Source organism: Neoarius graeffei, chromosome 3 (assembly GCF_027579695.1).
Source record: "Neoarius graeffei isolate fNeoGra1 chromosome 3, fNeoGra1.pri, whole genome shotgun sequence".
NCBI lineage: Eukaryota > Metazoa > Chordata > Actinopteri > Siluriformes > Ariidae > Neoarius > Neoarius graeffei.
The window spans coordinates 63,567,983-63,594,345 of NC_083571.1; the positions used below are offsets into that span (position 1 = coordinate 63,567,983).

General features: G+C 43.5%; 1 protein-coding gene across 5 annotated transcripts in view; it reads left to right on the top strand.

Moving 5' to 3' along the window:
• The window catches only part of fbxw7 (F-box and WD repeat domain containing 7), a 268,108-nt gene that overhangs the window by 234,368 nt on the left and 7,377 nt on the right, over positions 1-26,363 (top strand). For all 5 annotated transcript variants that reach the window (XM_060917115.1, XM_060917119.1, XM_060917116.1 and 2 more), the window contains 2 exons: positions 21,897-22,078; positions 23,558-23,783. In XM_060917115.1, the coding sequence (XP_060773098.1) occupies positions 21,897-22,078; positions 23,558-23,783 (408 nt within the window). The remainder of the gene's footprint in view (positions 1-21,896; positions 22,079-23,557; positions 23,784-26,363) is intronic.

The window sequence follows — 26,363 nt, forward strand, 5'->3', positions numbered from 1 at the left end:
ACAGTCCTAACACACTCATTATAACTACACACTCGACACAGTCCTAACACACTCATTATAACTACACACTTGTCACAATCCTAACACACTCATTATAACTACACACTCGTCACAGTCCTAACACACTCATTATAACTACACACTCGACACAATCCTAACACGCACTCATTACAACTACACTCGTCACAATCCTAACACGCACTCATTACAACTACACACTCGACACAGTCCTAACACGCACTCATTATAACTACACACTCGTCACAGTCCTAACACGCACTCATTATAACTACACACTCGTCACAGTCCTAACACGCACTCATTATAACTACACACTCGTCACGGTCCTAACACGCACTCATTATAACTACACACTCGTCACGGTCCTAACACGCACTCATTATAACTACACACTCGTCACAGTCTTAACACGCACTCATTATAACTACACACTCGTCACAGTCCTAACACGCACTCATTATAACTACACACTCGTCACAATCCTAACACGCACTCATTATAACTACACACTCGTCACAATCCTAACACGCACTCATTATAACTACACACTCGTCACAGTCCTAACACGCACTCATTATAACTACACACTCGTCACAGTCCTAACACGCACTCATGATAACTACACACTCGTCACAGTCCTAACACGCACTCATTATAACTACACACTCGTCACAGTCCTGACACGCACTCATTATAACTACACACTCGTCACGGTCCTACCACACTCATTATAACTACACACTCGTCACAATCCTAACACGCACTCATTATAACTACACACTCGTCACAATCCTAACACACTCATGATAACTACACACTCGTCACAATCCTAACACGCACTCATTATAACTACACACTCGTCACAGTCCTAACACGCACTCATTATAACTACACACTCGTCACAGTCCTACCGCACTCATTATAACTACACACTCGTCACAATCCTAACACACTCATTATAACTACACACTCGTCACAGTCCTACCACACTCATTATAACTACACACTCGTCACAATCCTAACACACTCATTATAACTACACACTCGTCACAGTCCTAACACACACTCATTATAACTACACACTCGTCACAATCCTAACACGCACTCATTATAACTACACACTCGTCACAGTCCTAACACACACTCATTATAACTACACACTCGTCACAATCCTAACACGCACTCATTATAACTACACACTCGTCACAATCCTAACACGCACTCATTATAACTACACACTCGTCACAGTCCTAACACGCACTCATTATAACTACACACTCGTCACAGTCCTAACACGCACTCATTATAACTACACACTCGTCACAGTCCTAACACGCACTCATTATAACTACACACTCGTCACAATCCTAACACGCACTCATTATAACTACACACTCGTCACAGTCCTAACACGCACTCATTATAACCACACACTCGTCACAATCCTAACACACTCATTATAACCACACACTCGACACAGTCCTAACACACTCATTATAACTACACACTCGACACAGTCCTAACACACTCATTATAACTACACACTTGTCACAATCCTAACACACTCATTATAACTACACACTCGTCACAGTCCTAACACACTCATTATAACTACACACTCGACACAATCCTAACACGCACTCATTACAACTACACTCGTCACAATCCTAACACGCACTCATTACAACTACACACTCGACACAGTCCTAACACGCACTCATTATAACTACACACTCGTCACAGTCCTAACACGCACTCATTATAACTACACACTCGTCACAGTCCTAACACGCACTCATTATAACTACACACTCGTCACGGTCCTAACACGCACTCATTATAACTACACACTCGTCACGGTCCTAACACGCACTCATTATAACTACACACTCGTCACAGTCCTAACACGCACTCATTATAACTACACACTCGTCACAGTCCTAACACGCACTCATTATAACTACACACTCGTCACAGTCCTAACACGCACTCATTATAACTACACACTCGTCACAGTCCTAACACGCACTCATTATAACTACACACTCGTCACAATCCTAACACGCACTCATTATAACTACACACTCGTCACAGTCCTAACACGCACTCATTATAACCACACACTCGTCACAATCCTAACACACTCATTATAACCACACACTCGACACAGTCCTAACACACTCATTATAACTACACACTCGACACAGTCCTAACACACTCATTATAACTACACACTTGTCACAATCCTAACACACTCATTATAACTACACACTCGTCACAGTCCTAACACACTCATTATAACTACACACTCGACACAATCCTAACACGCACTCATTACAACTACACTCGTCACAATCCTAACACGCACTCATTACAACTACACACTCGACACAGTCCTAACACGCACTCATTATAACTACACACTCGTCACAGTCCTAACACGCACTCATTATAACTACACACTCGTCACAGTCCTAACACGCACTCATTATAACTACACACTCGTCACGGTCCTAACACGCACTCATTATAACTACACACTCGTCACGGTCCTAACACGCACTCATTATAACTACACACTCGTCACAGTCCTAACACGCACTCATTATAACTACACACTCGTCACAGTCCTAACACGCACTCATTATAACTACACACTCGTCACGGTCCTAACACGCACTCATTATAACTACACACTCGTCACAGTCCTAACACGCACTCATTATAACTACACACTCGTCACGGTCCTAACACGCACTCATTATAACTACACACTCGACACAGTCCTAACACGCACTCATTATAACTACACACTCGTCACAGTCCTAACACGCACTCATTATAACTACACACTCGTCACAATCCTAACACGCACTCATTATAACTACACACTCGTCACAATCCTAACACACTCATGATAACTACACACTCGTCACAATCCTAACACACTCATGATAACTACACACTCGTCACAATCCTAACACGCACTCATTATAACTACACACTCGTCACAGTCCTAACACGCACTCATTATAACTACACACTCGTCACAGTCCTAACACGCACTCATTATAACCACACACTCGACACAGTCCTAACACACTCATTATAACTACACACTCGTCACAGTCCTAACACGCACTCATTATAACTACACACTCGTCACAGTCCTAACACGCACTCATTATAACTACACACTCGACACAGTCCTAACACACTCATTATAACTACACACTCGTCACAGTCCTAACACGCACTCATTATAACCACACACTCGTCACAGTCCTAACACGCACTCATTATAACTACACACTCGTCACGGTCCTAACACGCACTCATTATAACTACACACTCGTCACAGTCCTAACACGCACTCATTATAACTACACACTCGTCACGGTCCTAACACGCACTCATTATAACTACACACTCGTCACGGTCCTAACACGCACTCATTATAACTACACACTCGACACAGTCCTAACACGCACTCATTATAACTACACACTCGTCACAGTCCTAACACGCACTCATTATAACTACACACTCGTCACAGTCCTAACACGCACTCATTATAACTACACACTCGTCACAGTCCTAACACGCACTCATTATAACTACACACTCGTCACAATCCTAACACGCACTCATTATAACTACACACTCGTCACAATCCTAACACACTCATGATAACTACACACTCGTCACAATCCTAACACACTCATGATAACTACACACTCGTCACAATCCTAACACGCACTCATTATAACTACACACTCGTCACAGTCCTAACACGCACTCATTATAACTACACACTCGTCACAGTCCTAACACGCACTCATTATAACCACACACTCGACACAGTCCTAACACACTCATTATAACTACACACTCGTCACAGTCCTAACACGCACTCATTATAACTACACACTCGTCACAGTCCTAACACGCACTCATTATAACTACACACTCGACACAGTCCTAACACACTCATTATAACTACACACTCGTCACAGTCCTAACACGCACTCATTATAACCACACACTCGTCACAATCCTAACACACTCATTATAACCACACACTCGACACAGTCCTAACACACTCATTATAACTACACACTCGACACAGTCCTAACACACTCATTATAACTACACACTTGTCACAATCCTAACACACTCATTATAACTACACACTCGTCACAGTCCTAACACACTCATTATAACTACGCACTCGTCACAGTCCTAACACGCACTCATTACAACTACACTCGTCACAATCCTAACACGCACTCATTACAACTACACACTCGACACAGTCCTAACACGCACTCATTATAACTACACACTCGTCACAGTCCTAACACGCACTCATTATAACTACACACTCGTCACAGTCCTAACACGCACTCATTATAACTACACACTCGTCACAGTCCTAACACGCACTCATTATAACTACACACTCGTCACAATCCTAACACGCACTCATTATAACTACACACTCGTCACAGTCCTAACACGCACTCATTATAACTACACACTCGTCACAGTCCTAACACGCACTCATTATAACTACACACTCGTCACAGTCCTAACACGCACTCATTATAACTACACACTCGTCACGGTCCTAACACGCACTCATTATAACTACACACTCGTCACGGTCCTAACACGCACTCATGATAACTACACACTCGTCACGGTCCTAACACGCACTCATTATAACTACACACTCGTCACAGTCCTGACACGCACTCATTATAACTACACACTCGTCACGGTCCTACCACACTCATTATAACTACACACTCGTCACAATCCTAACACGCACTCATTATAACTACACACTCGTCACAATCCTAACACACTCATGATAACTACACACTCGTCACAATCCTAACACGCACTCATTATAACTACACACTCGTCACAGTCCTAACACGCACTCATTATAACTACACACTCGTCACAGTCCTACCACACTCATTATAACTACACACTCGTCACAATCCTAACACACTCATTATAACTACACACTCGTCACAGTCCTACCACACTCATTATAACTACACACTCGTCACAATCCTAACACACTCATTATAACTACACACTCGTCACAATCCTAACACGCACTCATTATAACTACACACTCGTCACAGTCCTAACACGCACTCATTACAACTACACACTCGACACAGTCCTAACACGCACTCATTATAACTACACACTCGTCACAATCCTAACACGCACTCATTATAACTACACACTCGTCACAATCCTAACACACACTCATTATAACTACACACTTGTCACAATCCTAACACGCACTCATTATAACTACACACTCGTCACAGTCCTAACACGCACTCATTATAACTACACACTCGTCACAATCCTAACACGCACTCATTATAACTACACACTCGTCACAATCCTAACACACTCATTATAACTACACACTCGTCACAGTCCTACCACACTCATTATAACTACACACTCGTCACAGTCCTACCACACTCATTATAACTACACACTCGTCACAATCCTAACACACTCATTATAACTACACACTCGTCACAATCCTAACACGCACTCATTATAACTACACACTCGTCACAATCCTAACACACTCATTATAACTACACACTCGTCACAATCCTAACACACTCATTATAACTACACACTCGTCACAATCCTAACACACACTCATTATAACTACACACTCGTCACAATCCTAACACACTCATTATAACTACACACTCGTCACAATCCTAACACACTCATTATAACTACACACTCGTCACAGTCCTAACACGCACTCATTACAACTACACTCGTCACAATCCTAACACGCACTCATTACAACTACACACTCGACACAGTCCTAACACGCACTCATTATAACTACACACTCGTCACAGTCCTAACACGCACTCATTATAACTACACACTCGTCACAATCCTAACACGCACTCATTATAACTACACACTCGTCACAGTCCTAACACGCACTCATTATAACTACACACTCGTCACAGTCCTAACACGCACTCATTATAACTACACACTCGTCACAGTCCTAACACGCACTCATTATAACTACACACTCGTCACAGTCCTAACACGCACTCATTACAACTACACACTCGTCACAGTCCTAACACGCACTCATTATAACTACACACTCGACACAATCCTAACACACTCATTATAACTACACACTCGTCACAGTCCTAACACGCACTCATTATAACTACACACTCGTCACAATCCTAACACACTCATTATAACTACACACTCGTCACAATCCTACCACACTCATTATAACTACACACTCGTCACAATCCTAACACGCACTCATTATAACTACACACTCGTCACAATCCTAACACGCACTCATTATAACTACACACTCGTCACAATCCTAACACACTCATTATAACTACACACTCGTCACAATCCTACCACACTCATTATAACTACACACTCGTCACAATCCTAACACACTCATTATAACTACACACTCGTCACAATCCTACCACACTCATTATAACTACACACTCGTCACAATCCTAACACGCACTCATTATAACTACACACTCGTCACAATCCTAACACACACTCATTATAACTACACACTCGTCACAATCCTAACACACTCATTATAACTACACACTCGTCACGGTCCTAACACGCACTCATTATAACTACACACTCGTCACAGTCCTGACATGCACTCATTATAACTACACACTCGTCACGGTCCTACCACACTCATTATAACTACACACTCGTCACAATCCTAACACGCACTCATTATAACTACACACTCGTCACAATCCTAACACACTCATGATAACTACACACTCGTCACAATCCTAACACGCACTCATTATAACTACACACTCGTCACAGTCCTAACACGCACTCATTATAACTACACACTCGTCACAGTCCTACCACACTCATTATAACTACACACTCGTCACAATCCTAACACACTCATTATAACTACACACTCGTCACAGTCCTACCACACTCATTATAACTACACACTCGTCACAGTCCTACCACACTCATTATAACTACACACTCGTCACAATCCTAACACACTCATTATAACTACACACTCGTCACAATCCTAACACGCACTCATTATAACTACACACTCGTCACAGTCCTAACACGCACTCATTACAACTACACACTCGACACAGTCCTAACACGCACTCATTATAACTACACACTCGTCACAGTCCTAACACGCACTCATTATAACTACACACTCGTCACAGTCCTAACACGCACTCATTATAACTACACACTCGTCACAGTCCTAACACGCACTCATTATAACTACACACTCGTCACAGTCCTAACACGCACTCATTATAACTACACACTCGTCACAATCCTAACACGCACTCATTATAACTACACACTCGTCACAGTCCTACCACGCTCATTATAACTACACACTCGTCACAATCCTAACACACTCATTATAACTACACACTCGTCACAGTCCTACCACACTCATTATAACTACACACTCGTCACAATCCTAACACACTCATTATAACTACACACTCGTCACAATCCTAACACGCACTCATTATAACTACACACTCGACACAGTCCTAACACGCACTCATTATAACTACACACTCGTCACAGTCCTAACACGCACTCATTATAACTACACACTCGTCACAGTCCTAACACGCACTCATTACAACTACACACTCGACACAGTCCTAACACGCACTCATTATAACTACACACTCGTCACAATCCTAACACACTCATTATAACTACACACTCGTCACAATCCTAACACACTCATTATAACTACACACTCGTCACAGTCCTAACACGCACTCATTATAACTACACACTCGTCACAATCCTAACACGCACTCATTATAACTACACACTCGTCACAATCCTAACACACTCATTATAACTACACACTCGTCACAATCCTAACACACTCATTATAACTACACACTCGTCACAATCCTAACACACTCATTATAACTACACACTCGTCACAGTCCTAACACGCACTCATTATAACTACACACTCGTCACGGTCCTAACACGCACTCATGATAACTACACACTCGTCACGGTCCTAACACGCACTCATTATAACTACACACTCGTCACAGTCCTGACACGCACTCATTATAACTACACACTCGTCACGGTCCTACCACACTCATTATAACTACACACTCGTCACAATCCTAACACGCACTCATTATAACTACACACTCGTCACAATCCTAACACACTCATGATAACTACACACTCGTCACAATCCTAACACGCACTCATTATAACTACACACTCGTCACAGTCCTAACACGCACTCATTATAACTACACACTCGTCACAGTCCTACCACACTCATTATAACTACACACTCGTCACAATCCTAACACACTCATTATAACTACACACTCGTCACAGTCCTACCACACTCATTATAACTACACACTCGTCACAATCCTAACACACTCATTATAACTACACACTCGTCACAATCCTAACACGCACTCATTATAACTACACACTCGTCACAGTCCTAACACGCACTCATTACAACTACACACTCGACACAGTCCTAACACGCACTCATTATAACTACACACTCGTCACAATCCTAACACGCACTCATTATAACTACACACTCGTCACAATCCTAACACACACTCATTATAACTACACACTTGTCACAATCCTAACACGCACTCATTATAACTACACACTCGTCACAGTCCTAACACGCACTCATTATAACTACACACTCGTCACAATCCTAACACGCACTCATTATAACTACACACTCGTCACAATCCTAACACACTCATTATAACTACACACTCGTCACAGTCCTACCACACTCATTATAACTACACACTCGTCACAGTCCTACCACACTCATTATAACTACACACTCGTCACAATCCTAACACACTCATTATAACTACACACTCGTCACAATCCTAACACGCACTCATTATAACTACACACTCGTCACAATCCTAACACACTCATTATAACTACACACTCGTCACAATCCTAACACACTCATTATAACTACACACTCGTCACAATCCTAACACACTCATTATAACTACACACTCGTCACAATCCTAACACACTCATTATAACTACACACTCGTCACAGTCCTAACACGCACTCATTACAACTACACTCGTCACAATCCTAACACGCACTCATTACAACTACACACTCGACACAGTCCTAACACGCACTCATTATAACTACACACTCGTCACAGTCCTAACACGCACTCATTATAACTACACACTCGTCACAATCCTAACACGCACTCATTATAACTACACACTCGTCACAGTCCTAACACGCACTCATTATAACTACACACTCGTCACAGTCCTAACACGCACTCATTATAACTACACACTCGTCACAATCCTAACACACTCATTATAACTACACACTCGTCACAGTCCTAACACGCACTCATTATAACTACACACTCGTCACAGTCCTAACACGCACTCATTACAACTACACACTCGTCACAGTCCTAACACGCACTCATTATAACTACACACTCGACACAATCCTAACACACTCATTATAACTACACACTCGTCACAATCCTAACACACTCATTATAACTACACACTCGTCACAATCCTACCACACTCATTATAACTACACACTCGTCACAATCCTAACACGCACTCATTATAACTACACACTCGTCACAATCCTAACACGCACTCATTATAACTACACACTCGTCACAATCCTAACACACTCATTATAACTACACACTCGTCACAATCCTACCACACTCATTATAACTACACACTCGTCACAATCCTAACACACTCATTATAACTACACACTCGTCACAATCCTACCACACTCATTATAACTACACACTCGTCACAATCCTACCACACTCATTATAACTACACACTCGTCACAATCCTAACACGCACTCATTATAACTACACACTCGTCACAATCCTAACACACACTCATTATAACTACACACTCGTCACAATCCTAACACACTCATTATAACTACACACTCGTCACGGTCCTAACACGCACTCATTATAACTACACACTCGTCACGGTCCTAACACGCACTCATTATAACTACACACTCGTCACAGTCCTGACATGCACTCATTATAACTACACACTCGTCACGGTCCTACCACACTCATTATAACTACACACTCGTCACAATCCTAACACGCACTCATTATAACTACACACTCGTCACAATCCTAACACACTCATGATAACTACACACTCGTCACAATCCTAACACGCACTCATTATAACTACACACTCGTCACAGTCCTAACACGCACTCATTATAACTACACACTCGTCACAGTCCTACCACACTCATTATAACTACACACTCGTCACAATCCTAACACACTCATTATAACTACACACTCGTCACAGTCCTACCACACTCATTATAACTACACACTCGTCACAATCCTAACACACTCATTATAACTACACACTCGTCACAATCCTAACACGCACTCATTATAACTACACACTCGTCACAGTCCTAACACGCACTCATTACAACTACACACTCGACACAGTCCTAACACGCACTCATTATAACTACACACTCGTCACAGTCCTAACACGCACTCATTATAACTACACACTCGTCACAGTCCTAACACGCACTCATTATAACTACACACTCGTCACAGTCCTAACACGCACTCATTATAACTACACACTCGTCACAGTCCTAACACGCACTCATTATAACTACACACTCGTCACAGTCCTAACACGCACTCATTATAACTACACACTCGTCACAATCCTAACACGCACTCATTATAACTACACACTCGTCACAGTCCTACCACGCTCATTATAACTACACACTCGTCACAATCCTAACACACTCATTATAACTACACACTCGTCACAGTCCTACCACACTCATTATAACTACACACTCGTCACAATCCTAACACACTCATTATAACTACACACTCGTCACAATCCTAACACGCACTCATTATAACTACACACTCGACACAGTCCTAACACGCACTCATTATAACTACACAACCGTCACAGTCCTAACACGCACTCATTATAACTACACACTCGTCACAGTCCTAACACGCACTCATTACAACTACACACTCGACACAGTCCTAACACGCACTCATTATAACTACACACTCGTCACAATCCTAACACACTCATTATAACTACACACTCGTCACAATCCTAACACACTCATTATAACTACACACTCGTCACAGTCCTAACACGCACTCATTATAACTACACACTCGTCACAATCCTAACACGCACTCATTATAACTACACACTCGTCACAATCCTAACACACTCATTATAACTACACACTCGTCACAATCCTAACACACTCATTATAACTACACACTCGTCACAATCCTAACACACTCATTATAACTACACACTCGTCACAGTCCTAACACGCACTCATTATAACTACACACTCGTCACAGTCCTAACACGCACTCATTATAACTACACACTCGTCACAGTCCTAACACGCACTCATTACAACTACACACTCGACACAATCCTAACACGCACTCATTACAACTACACACTCGTCACAATCCTAACACGCACTCATTATAACTACACACTCGTCACAGTCCTAACACGCACTCATTATAACTACACACTCGTCACAATCCTAACACGCACTCATTATAACTACACACTCGTCACAGTCCTAACACACTCATTATAACTACACACTCGTCACAATCCTAACACGCACTCATTATAACTACACACTCGTCACAATCCTAACACACTCATTATAACTACACACTCGTCACAATCCTAACACACTCATTATAACTACACACTCGTCACAATCCTAACACACACTCATTATAACTACACACTCGTCACAGTCCTAACACGCACTCATTATAACTACACACTCGTCACAGTCCTAACACGCACTCATTATAACTACACACTCGTCACAATCCTAACACACTCATTATAACTACACACTCGTCACAATCCTAACACACTCATTATAACTACACACTCGTCACAATCCTAACACACACTCATTATAACTACACACTCGTCACAGTCCTAACACGCACTCATTATAACTACACACTCGTCACAGTCCTAACACGCACTCATTATAACTACACACTCGTCACAATCCTAACACGCACTCATTACAACTACACACTCGTCACAGTCCTAACACGCACTCATTAAAACTACACACTCGTCACAATCCTAACACGCACTCATTATAACTACACACTCGTCACAATCCTAACACACTCATTATAACTACACACTCGTCACAATCCTAACACGCACTCATTACAACTACACACTCGACACAGTCCTAACACGCACTCATTATAACTACACACTCGTCACAGTCCTAACACGCACTCATTATAACTACACACTCGTCACAGTCCTAACACGCACTCATTACAACTACACACTCGACACAGTCCTAACACGCACTCATTACAACTACACACTCGACACAGTCCTAACACGCACTCATTATAACTACACACTCGTCACAGTCCTAACACGCACTCATTATAACTACACACTCGTCACAATCCTAACACGCACTCATTACAACTACACACTCGTCACAATCCTAACACGCACTCATTACAACTACACACTCGACACAGTCCTAACACGCACTCATTATAACTACACACTCGTCACAGTCCTAACACGCACTCATTATAACTACACACTCGTCACAGTCCTAACACACACTCATTATAACTACACACTCGTCACAGTCCTAACACGCACTCATTATAACTACACACTCGTCACAATCCTAACACGCACTCATTATAACTACACACTCGTCACAATCCTAACACGCACTCATTATAACTACACACTCGTCACAGTCCTAACACGCACTCATTATAACTACACACTCGTCACAATCCTAACACGCACTCATTATAACTACACACTCGTCACAATCCTAACACGCACTCATTACAACTACACACTGTGTTCTTTCCTCATTTATTCAGCAGATAGTCTATTTAGTGTTTGAAGCGAGAGCATCTCCTGGTCCCGCACAGCTTTTCCTTATGCGCCGCTCTGAGCAGAGTGTCGTGTCATTTCTTGTTTCCTCCTGAGCAATGGTCGGCTCAGTTACTGTGAGTTGACTGTGAACTCAGCCGTAAAACCTGACATCATTAATGATTTACAGTGAACACAGAGATTTCAATACTCAGGGCAGGACACACTGCTGTGTGAGTGTATGTTTCCTTGTTCCTTATTTATAGCCTCTCATTGCTCATCATCCCCCCACACACACACACACACACACACACACACGTGTGTGTGTTCCTGTATCGCCAGATGTTATGTAGGGGTGTTTCCCATCAGTGTTGTCTGAGTGAGGTGGTGCCCTTCTACTGATTTGAAATCAGCTCTCAATCTGATTTTCCTTTTATCCTTGGTTGTGTATGCATGTTCTAACAACACACTTCAGTTCATCAGCTAAGAGCTTTAGAACCTCCGCAAAACCCAAACAATCTCAAATCAGAGTCGACAAATTCCTCTCAGCTAGTTTTGTGCAGGGTGTGTGTGTGTGTGTGTACACGTGCATGATTTCCTCACTTCTCCACATTAGACTTTTTTTTATGGTCCTTCAGAGGGCTCTCGCTGTCTGGCTGAAGAATGTCATGGACAGATCGAATGGCTGAAATTCCTTTTGTGCAGAGAGCTCATTAAACATACTCTACTGTGGACCTTCATTATCTCGCAGTGCTTCAGTTAAAAACCAACAGCGGATCAGAGACGGCTAGAGAGAATTGGCTCGCTCTCTCGCTGCTGTGTGAATTGGCTACGATGACGTCGTTTCATGTCTCAGAAAGATGAGTCCAGTTAGAGGTTGGACGAGTTCTGCGGCAACAGAAGTTTAACAGTTTTTATATTTTTGATTATCCACACTATTTGTCAATCCATCATGCAAGAATATATTGATACAAAGCCTCAGTGTTATCAATAAATAAATAATGATGGGAAAATCTTTTGAACCATGTCCTGGCTTGGCGAATTCGACCCTTAACCTTCGCTCAGAGCTCAAATAATAACGTGTAACAGAATTAGAGCGCAGTTAACGAGGGAAAATCGAATTGAAGATCCTATAGCGTATGTGTATGCATCCCAACACACAGCGATAATCTCATCATGATCCCATAGAGCTGAATTAAAAGCTGCACAGCATCATAGGTAATGTCGTCGTTATACGGAGCCTGAGTTCGGTGGTAAGGTTAATGGACGTGAAGAAATGTTGAATATTTCTAATGCATTAATCAAGAATGTTTGTTTGTTTTATTTACATTTGAAATGTTGAATCGGAGCTCAGTAGAGGCAGGTCAGCAGGAAAAGACAAGTGTTAGCATAGTGTGTGTGCGTGTGTACGTGCGAGTGTGTGTCCTGACCACAGGATCCTGCCGTGGGCGGAAGATTGCGGCGTGCTGCAGTCTGCATGTAAAGAACTTGGTGATCAGCCAAAGGTGCAGTGTGACTCAGAGAGAGAGAGAGAGGTGGAATGAGGGAAGAGGAATAAAATATACAGAGAGGTGTGTGTGTGTCAGTCAGTCAGATGTAGATAGACAGAAAGAAGAGAGGAACAGTAAGAGGAGCAATTAAAAGAATGTCGAATGAGACTGACGGATTTAATTAAGTGAAAAGAGATGTTTAGAGAATGATAGAGAAAGAAGCAGATACAGTACAGGGACAGACAGGCTAAAGGAATGAGAGAGAGACAGACAGGATAAAGGAGAGAGAAATGGAGACAGACAGACGGGATAAAGGAGAGACAGACGGGATAAAGGAGAGACAGACGGGCGAAAGGAGAGAGAGACAGACGGGCGAAAGGAGAGAGAGACAGACGGGCGAAAGGAGAGAGAGACAGACGGGCGAAAGGAGAGAGAGACAGACGGGCGAAAGGAGAGAGAGACAGACGGGCGAAAGGAGAGAGAGACAGACGGGCGAAAGGAGAGAGAGACAGACGGGCGAAAGGAGAGAGAGACACAGACGGGCGAAAGGAGAGAAGGACAGGCGGGCGGGCGAAAGGGTAGAGACGGGGGGACGGACGGGCGAAAGGGTAGAGACGGGGGGACGGACGGGCGAAAGGGTAGAGACGGGGGGACGGACGGGCGAAAGGGTAGAGACGGGGGGACGGACGGGCGAAAGGGTAGAGACGGGGGGACGGACGGGCGAAAGGGTAGAGACGGGGGGACGGACGGGCGAAAGGGTAGAGACGGGGGGACGGACGGGCGAAAGGGTAGAGACGGGGGGACGGACGGGCGAAAGGGTAGAGACGGGGGGACGGACGGGCGAAAGGGTAGAGACGGGGGGACGGACGGGCGAAAGGGTAGAGACGGGGGGACGGACGGGCGAAAGGGTAGAGACGGGGGGACGGACGGGCGAAAGGGTAGAGACGGGGGGACGGACGGGCGAAAGGGTAGAGACGGGGGGACGGACGGGCGAAAGGGTAGAGACGGGGGGACGGACGGGCGAAAGGGTAGAGACGGGGGGACGGACGGGCGAAAGGGTAGAGACGGGGGGACGGACGGGCGAAAGGGTAGAGAGAGGGGGACGGACGGGCTAAAGGGTAGAGAGAGGGGGACGGACGGGCTAAAGGAGAGAGAGAGAGACGGGCTAAAAGAGAGAGAGAGAGACGGGCTAAAGGAGAGAGAGAGAGACGGGCTAAAGGAGAGAGAGAGAGACGGGCTAAAGGAGAGAGAGAGAGAGACGGGCTAAAGGAGAGAGAGAGAGAGAGACGGGCTAAAGGAGAGAGAGAGAGAGAGACGGGCTAAAGGAGAGAGAGAGAGAGAGACGGGCTAAAGGAGAGAGAGAGAGAGAGACGGGCTAAAGGAGAGAGAGAGAGACGGGCTAAAGGAGAGAAAGAGAGACGGGCTAAAGGAGAGAGAGAGAGAGAGACGGGCTAAAGGAGAGAGAGAGAGAGACGGGCTAAAGGAGAGAGAGAGAGACGGGCTAAAGGAGAGAGAGAGAGAGACGGGCTAAAGGAGAGAGAGCGAGAGAGACGGGCTAAAGGAGAGAGAGCGAGAGAGACGGGCTAAAGGAGAGAGAGCGAGAGAGACGGGCTAAAGGAGAGAGAGCGAGAGAGACGGGCTAAAGGAGAGAGAGCGAGAGAGACGGGCTAAAGGAGAGAGAGAGAGAGACGGGCTAAAGGAGAGAGAGAGAGAGACGGGCTAAAGTAGAGAGAGAGAGAGAGAGACGGGCTAAAGTAGAGAGAGAGAGAGAGAGAGAGACGGGCTAAAGTAGAGAGAGAGAGAGAGAGAGAGACGGGCTAAAGTAGAGAGAGAGAGAGAGAGAGAGAGAGAGAGAGACGGGCTAAAGTAGAGAGAGAGAGAGAGAGACGGGCTAAAGGAGAGAGAGAGAGAGAGACGGGCTAAAGGAGAGAGAGAGAGAGAGAGAGAGACGGGCTAAAGGAGAGAGAGAGAGAGAGAGACGGGCTAAAGGAGAGAGAGAGAGAGAGAGACGGGCTAAAGGAGAGAGAGAGAGAGAGAGACGGGCTAAAGGAGAGAGAGAGAGAGAGACGGGCTAAAGGAGAGAGAGAGAGACGGGCTAAAGGAGAGAGAGAGAGACGGGCTAAAGGAGAGAGAGAGAGAGAGAGACGGGCTAAAGGAGAGAGAGAGAGACGGGCTAAAGGAGAGAGAGAGAGACGGGCTAAAGGAGAGAGAGAGAGAGAGACGGGCTAAAGGAGAGAGAGAGAGAGAGACGGGCTAAAGGAGAGAGAGAGAGAGAGACGGGCTAAAGGAGAGAGAGAGAGAGAGAGACGGGCTAAAGGAGAGAGAGAGAGAGAGACGGGCTAAAGGAGAGAGAGAGAGAGACGGGCTAAAGGAGAGAGAGAGAGAGACGGGCTAAAGGAGAGAGAGAGAGACGGGCTAAAGGAGAGAGAGAGAGACGGGCTAAAGGAGAGAGAGAGAGACGGGCTAAAGGAGAGAGAGAGAGACGGGCTAAAGGAGAGAGAGAGAGACGGGCTAAAGGAGAGAGAGAGAGACGGGCTAAAGGAGAGAGAGAGACACGGGCTAAAGGAGAGAGAGAGAGACGGGCTAAAGGAGAGAGAGAGAGACGGGCTAAAGGAGAGAGAGAGAGACGGGCTAAAGGAGAGAGAGAGAGACGGGCTAAAGGAGAGAGAGAGAGACGGGCTAAAGGAGAGAGAGAGAGACGGGCTAAAGGAGAGAGAGAGAGACGGGCTAAAGGAGAGAGAGAGAGACGGGCTAAAGGAGAGAGAGAGAGACGGGCTAAAGGAGAGAGAGAGAGACGGGCTAAAGGAGAGAGAGAGAGACGGGCTAAAGGAGAGAGAGAGAGACGGGCTAAAGGAGAGAGAGAGGGACGGGCTAAAGGAGAGAGAGAGAGAGAGAGGGACGGGCTAAAGGAGAGAGAGGGACGGGCTAAAGGAGAGAGAGGGACGGGCTAAAGGAGAGAGAGAGACGGGCTAAAGGAGGGAGAGAGACGGGCTAAAGGAGGGAGAGAGAGAGACACGGGCTAAAGGAGGGAGAGAGAGAGACACGGGCTAAAGGGTAGAGAGAGGGGGACGGACAGCCTAAAGGGTAGAGAGAGGGGGACGGACGGCCTAAAGGGTAGAGAGAGGGGGACGGACGGCCTAAAGGGTAGAGAGAGGGGGACGGACGGCCTAAAGGGTAGAGAGAGGGGGAGAGACACACACGGGCTAAAGGAGAGAGAGAGAGCGGGACGGACGGGCTGAAGGGTAGAGAGAGCGGGACGGGGTCGGACGGGCTAAAGGGGAGAGAGCTGGACGGAGACGGACAGGACAAAGGAATGGGAGAGAGAGACAGTGAGATGGACAGGATCAAAGGGGGGGAGAGACAGAATAAAGGAATGAAAGGCAGACAGGTTGTAAGCTAAGTGTTTTTGTCTTGCAGTTTTCATGGAGGTTTTTTGGTTTAGAAAGCAGCTCGTACACACACGCGCGCACACAGCAAGTACTTATTCTCTATGACCTCTACATTGATGTGTGATTAATTTTGTGTGTGTGAGAGAGAAAGAGAGGGAGGGAACATGAGGCTTCAGAGTAAATGTAGCCACCAAACATGACTCAGCAAATCTCTGGTGATTTTCCATTGAACAAAACCTCGTCCGAAACCAGAACTATCCGGACCCTGTATCAGTATCACGTCATAACGTTATTTGTAAACGTCAAGTAAATTTTATTTTCAAGTCAGTGACTATTTTTCTGTGTGGAGCGGTAATTAAAATGCTATGCTATTTCTAAAAAAAAAAAACTTGCTGCAAATCTGTTTCAATAGCAATGTTCCTTGACACAAGGGTGCTAATACTTTTGTCTTTACTGAAACTATAGCGAGAGTGCATATTTCATGAAGACGTTAAAAAATCTCAAACGGCAGCCACACAGGTGCAAATGTTATCCCCTCTGTAGGGTGCGGCTGAATTACAAGATGGCAGAATTTCCTCACGGATCAAATCAAGGAAGAGAGCAGTGAGAAACCATTACTGTGGGGACGTCATTCGGATAATAAATGAGTCCGAATTTTTGGCTCCACCCCTGTGTCCTGGTTCAGCTCGTTACAGTACCTGTGGAATGAAGGGTACTTGGGTACGGGTCATGTGGAAAAGCACTAAATGAATGAATGAACTGCTGATTTGTCATGATTGAAGCAAGAAGTTGGAGCGCATCTGATCAGATATTAATGAGAAGGCGTGGCGTTCGTGTGTCAGTCTCCATTTTGTATGATTTTTTTTTTCCCCCACAAGGAAGGCTTATTAAAGTTTTTTCAAATTTCTTAATCAGAGAGCAGAAATTTGTGTAAAAGCGATTGTGTGCCTTCTTTAAAGGGCACTTGATTTGTGAGCACTCTGAAGTGCTTTCCTGTCATCATTTGAGGCACTTGCTATACAATAGACCACTACGTACATAATTAATCAAGTGCTCGTTAATATTCATGAGTTTGTCTGTCATGGATGCTGTGATGCTTAATGATACTGAAGAAAGTCAACGCTGTGATTGGTCTGCCTGCCTGCCTCGGTCTCTCGCCGTAACCCTGACACCCCCCACCCCCCGCTGTGTCCAGCACATGGTTAGCCTTTCGCACTAATTGGGTTGTTTTAGTAAATTAGCGGTCGTGTTGTTTAGTGAGCCTGCAGTTCGTTGACAGAGTTTAATAAAGAGAATTAAACACAGCCATTTTGATCACTTGTGACATTAAATTGTTGGGATGGCCGCCGTTTTCCGCAGATTAACGGCGCGTTGATGTTGATCATAACAGAGAAAACGCAATTCCTCCTCACGCGGCTGCTGCTGCTCCCCCCCCCCAGTTTTATCGTCCTTCTTCCAAAGGTTCTGTTCAGGGTCATAAAGCAGAGGTTGATGATAAGGCCTCTCTCTCTCTCATCTCGCAGTTTGTGACTCAGGGAAACGAAATTGAATTTATTAGTTTAATTAAATCTGGAGGGAGCGTTCCTCTCTCGCTCTTACGGCCCGGCATGAGAGATGTCTGTTATTGCTGCAGTCGATTTCCAGTCTATCATGGCTGAAGATGAAGAGCATGTTTGCTCGAGCAGTTACTGCATTTATATTCGAGAGGCTCGGAGTCTCAGATGTGCGCGTGACTTATTTATGAGGCAGAAGTCAAAATAATGCTTGAAGGCGAGTTTAGTGACATGAGGAAGTGAAGCTGCTTTACACTTCAGTTAAAGATGTACTTCACACTTCAATGTGTTTTTTGAGCTGTAAACTATATGATGTCTGTACTGTGATGAAACACATCAGTGCTGGAGTTAATATTGACAAAAATTACCTTTTTCTTTTATCGAAATGTGCATTTTATGGGTTGAAAATGACTCAAAACGCCATCTATTGGTTCAAATCATCCTGAATCTTGCAAGGCCGACGCTGACGTAGAGTCGACCGTCCTTCTCAACTTTTCTACGGCATGAAACTTTTGGTTTAAAAATAAATAAATAAATGGCCTGCCTTCCCCAACCCTTGAATGGGTGTCTGTGAAACTGCACTCGTTTTCGAATGTATGTGCCCCCCTCTCAGCCCCGTTCCCGCTTTTTAGCATTTTTCACAATTGGTGGAGTTCGGCTCAGAGCTGAGGCTGAAGTGACACTTGAATGTTTCTTTTTCCTGTTAACGTTTTCTCTTTTACCAGTTCATTTGTACACAATTGCAGACATCTCGTGTGCATGTATTATTTATAGATTATGTAATCATGTTAGAAGCACTGATGTTTGCGTCGGTGATAAAAGATTTGCGCGCTGCAGTGCCGCCGTTCACACTTCACAAATCGTTTCGTTTCACACCTGCTGGCAGATCTGTAATGATTTTGTCTCGTGTGTGAAGATTGAAAAAGATGAGCAGTTCCATGGTCATCCTGGAGGTGTTGAGTATTTGATTGACACCTAGCTGAAGCCTCAGAGACGACCGCCAAAGTGGGCGGAGGAGAGCGCTGAAGAGGAGTGATGATAAATCCATGTTTTGTATTCCGTTATATTTGGCTAATAAACAGATTATAAGTCTCTCTACAGCTATCTGAACGGCAAAGTAAAGTTTAGAGCGAGAAGGCATTTTGTCGTGACACAGCTTTGCCTTTGGGTGTGTGTTTATATGGCTGTGCTTTTGTCGAGAAACAGGATGTCATATCCGCTCAGTTCTCGGCTCCACATGCTCAATCTTCAGCAAGATCTTCAGCGACTGTATAATTTGTCACTGGATTATTAGCTGGGTGATGAGTGAAGATTGTGTTTGTCTCAGCAGTCACTTGTTTGTGTCTCAGTGCATTTATTCTTTCAATATCTGAAGCACAGCAGCAGTCAAGTTTAAAAAAAAAAAAACACACATTTTAAAATAGTATCATATCATATATTTAGTATATAACAATGTTTATTCTATCCACATTCACTGGATATGAGTAATCACACACTCTGATTGGATACTCCACTACTAGGATATCAGCTCATGTACTGTGAGTAGAGAAAAACAAAAGAGTAGAGTGTTTAGCTGAACCAACCGAGAATGACATAAAAACTCTACTTGAAAATAAAACCACAAAAAAAGCAACAAAATGTGGAATAAAAGTATTTGATGGTAATGTCTTTTTTTTTTTTTTTTTCCCTCAAGAATTATTATAGCATTTTTTTCAGAAATTGCTACGGTCATTTCACTGGTTTGTTTACATTCTAAGCGGAAATGATTTTGTCGGATGCTTCATATAAAGTTTTTATTTATCGAATTTGCTAAAAAAAAAAGCCTCTCTCAAAATCCAGTAAATGTGGATAGAATAAAAGTTATTCCACTCAGTCTCGTCGTACATGGCTTATAGCCTACTCTGTGCTACGCGCCTTGTCGGCCATCAGCTCACGTGCAACTCGATTTCATGGAATAACTCTTAAATACTTCCTGCAACAAATGTGTTAAACACTGACTCAAAACTTCATATATTATGTAGAACGGTTTGTGGAAACCTTTGAACGATGTGCTTTTTTTTGGGGGGGGGGGTTGTTATGTATTATTTTTCCAGTTTGTACTGTAGCCTTTTGATCAAAATACTGAATCAACATTATTATTCTGTAACTGTTTCTTCTAGATTGATAGGTATTTGGATTTGTCTAGTTAATAGTTATATTAATAGTATTATTATTAATTATATTATTACTATTAATAGTATAATAGTATTATTATTATTATTATTATTATCAGTACATTATAGTTTTTCACCAAATAACCTTAATGTGTGTTTCTGCGCAGTGTTTGCGGACGTTAGTCGGACACACGGGCGGTGTTTGGTCCTCTCAGATGAGAGACAACATCATCATCAGTGGCTCAACAGACCGAACTCTGAAAGTGTGGAACGCAGAGACGGGAGAGTGTATTCACACGCTGTACGGACACACGTCCACCGTGCGCTGCATGCACCTCCACGAAAAGAGGTACACACATACACTCCCACTGCTCTTCCAGAGTTTCCTGATCCTCTGCAGCGTTCACATTAAACCTGGATTATTAAAGGTGTATTTATGTCATTTATGCGTATTTATGTTCATTACTTTCATTCCTTCTTAGCAACATTAGCATTTTAGTGTTAAACCTAAGCACACCAACTTCGCACACACCCATACACGCACCAATTGACGTTTTATTTTTGTTTTTAGGCTTTAACCAGAAAAGAATCCCCAGCATGATGTTTGTTATATAATCTATAACTGTGTTTCCTCCTACTGATTTGGGGATGTGCTGAACGTTTCGCCCACGAGCTGTCACAGCTGCAAAACGGAAACAAATGATGCTCAGAGGATTAACTGTTTTAGTGGCACTGAAAGAATACCATGCTGTGAGGTTCAAAACAATGTGTAAAATGGAGGGAAGGAGTTTAAAAATGAAACGGCAAGAGCAGATGAACTGAAAACTCAAGATAAACACCAGCACTTAGTTTTAAATACAGTGTGTAATATGATTAAGTTTCTGTCTGCGTTTTATTTAACAGTCTGTGTCACGGGTTATGAAATACTGTATTTTTTTTCTCATCTCATTATCTCTAGCCGCTTTATCCTGTTCTACAGGGTCGCAGGCAAGCTGGAGCCTATCCCAGCTGACTATGGGCGAAAGGCGGGGTACACCCTGGACAAGTCGCCAGGTCATCACAGGGCTGACACATAGACAGACAACCATTCACACTCACATTCACACCTACGCTCAATTTAGAGTCACCAGTTAACCTAACCTGCATGTCTTTGGACTGTGGGGGAAACCGGAGCACCCGGAGGAAACCCACGCGGACACGGGGAGAACATGCAAACTCCGCACAGAAAGGCCCTCGCCGGCCACGGGGCTCGAACCCGGACCTTCTTGCTGTGAGGCGACAGCGCTAACCACTACACCACCGTGCCGCCCTGTATTTTTTTTTTTTTTTTTTTAATGATAATTATTCTGTCCTCCATTTCTTCACTTGTACCTGAGATGGATATGGTGGGTTCAGATTTGTCCAAAAACTAGACATATTGAGGAGACAATTATCTTCATCCTGTCTTCTCAGCACACTTGGCTTCTGGTTTCAAAAACTTTTATTGTTAGTGTTTCCCCGATTATTGGCGCATATGCGATCCTGGGTATAAATAGATATCTACTCTGTCAGTTCTGTGATTTTGACCTTGTTTTTTTTTTGTGTGTGTGTGTGTGTGTGTGTGTGTGTGTGTGTGTGTGTGTGTGTGTAAGAATATAAAATATGCTGTTTTATGTCAGCAAGCTCCACACACTCTGATTGTGCTCTTCACCAACTGTTATTATCTGTACAGACAGATGAAGGTGTTGAATGTCAGTCCCCTCCTTCCTGGAGGCTGGTGTGTGTTTATGGAAGAAATGCACTTGAGTGAGCATTGAAGACTTGTCCTGATTCTCTGTGTCTCTCTCAGGGTGGTGAGTGGCTCTCGGGATGCGACCCTGCGTGTGTGGGATATTGACTCGGGTCAGTGTTTGCACGTGCTGATGGGTCACGTCGCAGCGGTGCGCTGTGTGCAGTACGACGGACGCCGCGTGGTCAGCGGAGCCTACGACTTCATGGTCAAAGTGTGGGACCCTGAGACCGAGACGTGCTTACACACACTGCAGGGACACACCAACCGGGTCTACTCACTACAGGTAACTAACACATGCATACATTTTATATACAACCCCGATTCCAAAAAAGTTGGGACAAGGTACAAATTGTAAATAAAAACGGAATGCAATGATGTGGAAGTTTCAAAATTCCATATTTTATTCAGAATAGAACATAGATGACATATCAAATGTTCAAACTGAGAAAATGTATCATTTAAAGAGAAAAATTAGGTGATTTTTAAATTTCATGACAACAACACATCTCAAAAAAGTTGGGACAAGGCCATGTTTACCACTGTGAGACATCCCCTTTTCTCTTTACAACAGTCTGTAAACGTCTGGGGACTGAGGAGACAAGTTGCTCAAGTTTAGGGATAGGAATGTTAACCCATTCTTGTCTAATGTAGGATTCTAGTTGCTCAACTGTCTTAGGTCTTTTTTGTCGTATCTTCCGTTTTATGATGCGCCAAATGTTTTCTATGGGTGAAAGATCTGGACTGCAGGCTGGCCAGTTCAGTACCCGGACCCTTCTTCTACGCAGCCATGATGCTGTAATTGATGCAGTATGTGGTTTGGCATTGTCATGTTGGAAAATGCAAGGTCTTCCCTGAAAGAGACGTCATCTGGATGGGAGCATATGTTGCTCTAGAACCTGGATATACCTTTCAGCATTGATGGTGTCTTTCCAGATGTGTAAGCTGCCCATGCCACATGCACTAATGCAACCCCATACCATCAGAGATGCAGGCTTCTGAACTGAGCGCTGATAACAACTTGGGTCGTCCTTCTCCTCTTTAGTCCGAATGACACGGCGTCCCTGATTTCCATAAAGAACTTCAAATTTTGATTCGTCTGACCACAGAACAGTTTTCCACTTTGCCACAGTCCATTTTAAATGAGCCTTGGCCCAGAGAAGACGTCTGCGCTTCTGGATCATGTTTAGATACGGCTGCTTCTTTGAACTATAGAGTTTTAGCTGGCAACGGCGGATGGCACGGTGAATTGTGTTCACAGATAATGTTCTCTGGAAATATTCCTGAGCCCATTTTGTGATTTCCAATACAGAAGCATGCCTGTATGTAATGCAGTGCCGTCTAAGGGCCCAAAGATCACGGGCACCCAGTATGGTTTTCCGGCCTTGACCCTTACGCACAGAGATTCTTCCAGATTCTCTGAATCTTTGGATGATATTATGCACTGTAGATGATGATATGTTCAAACTCTTTGCAATTTTACACTGTCGAACTCCTTTCTGATATCGCTCCACTATTTGTCGGCGCAGAATTAGGGGGATTGGTGATCCTCTTCCCATCTTTACTTCTGAGAGCCGCTGCCACTCCAAGATGCTCTTTTTATACCCAGTCATGTTACTGACCTATTGTCAATTGACCTAATGAGTTGCAATTTGGTCCTCCAGCTGTTCCTTTTTTGTACCTTTAACTTTTCCAGCCTCTTATTGCCCTGTCCCAACTTTTTTGAGATGTGTTGCTGTCATGAAATTTCAAATGAGCCAATATTTGGCATGAAATTTCAAAATGTCTCACTTTCGACATTTGATATGTTGTCTATGTTCTATTGTGAATACAATATCAGTTTTTGAGATTTGTAAATTATTGCATTCCATTTTTATTTACAATTTGGACTTTGTCCCAGCTTTTTTGGAATCGGGGTTGTGTGTGTGTGTGTGTCTATATATATATATATATATATATATATATATATATATATATATATATAAAATTAGTGTGTGTGTCCCAAATCACAGAAATCTGATTCACACTCTGTCCCGAACATAATAAATACTATGCACTGTTTTGCGAGTAGTTTTGACGAAAGTGTGGCAGCTTTTGTTAAAACACAGCCGATTAGATTTATTGATGTTACGTAAGAAAGTTGACTTGCTGAGAATAAAACACAGGGTAACACCAAAGCTCTTTTTGATTCATTCTTCCTCATTCAAATACAAAACATATCTCCATTCACCGGACGATGCTGGACTTATGGAGCACCCTGGAACCAAACTGATTAAGATCCTGGAGCGATGGGCACGAGAGAATTGTAATAATTATTAATTATTCATGTGATGAAAAGAATATTATTAAATAATTTCATAATGATGGATTAAATAATAAATATTATTACTTTTTTCAAACTAATTACATGGTTGATTATTATTAAAATAATTAATACATTTAAAATATTAAAAAATGCATTTATAATAAAGTATTATGAAATATAATTATTCATGTGATGAAAAAAGGTCCAATACAAAGCCGAAATGTCCGTGGGTTTTCTTCTGAATAGTAATGATTCCATTTCTAAATGAGTTCAGGTTCAGTTCTGCACCAGTACACGAATGTGTGTGAGGCTTTTCTTCATACCATAATTAATCCCATCAATTAAAACCTGATTTTACAGAATAATAATACTAATTACTGATGATGGCCCATGATCTGATTAAATAATGGGATTTCAGGGGGAAGAGATGTAATCAGGCAAGTTACGAGAGCAGGAGATGCAAATTTTACACCGGATATCAATATAGATTTGTTTCCGGTTCATGAGATCACATGATTTCTGTTTGTAAAGTGTGAAACCTGACCCACTGATGGTTGTGCT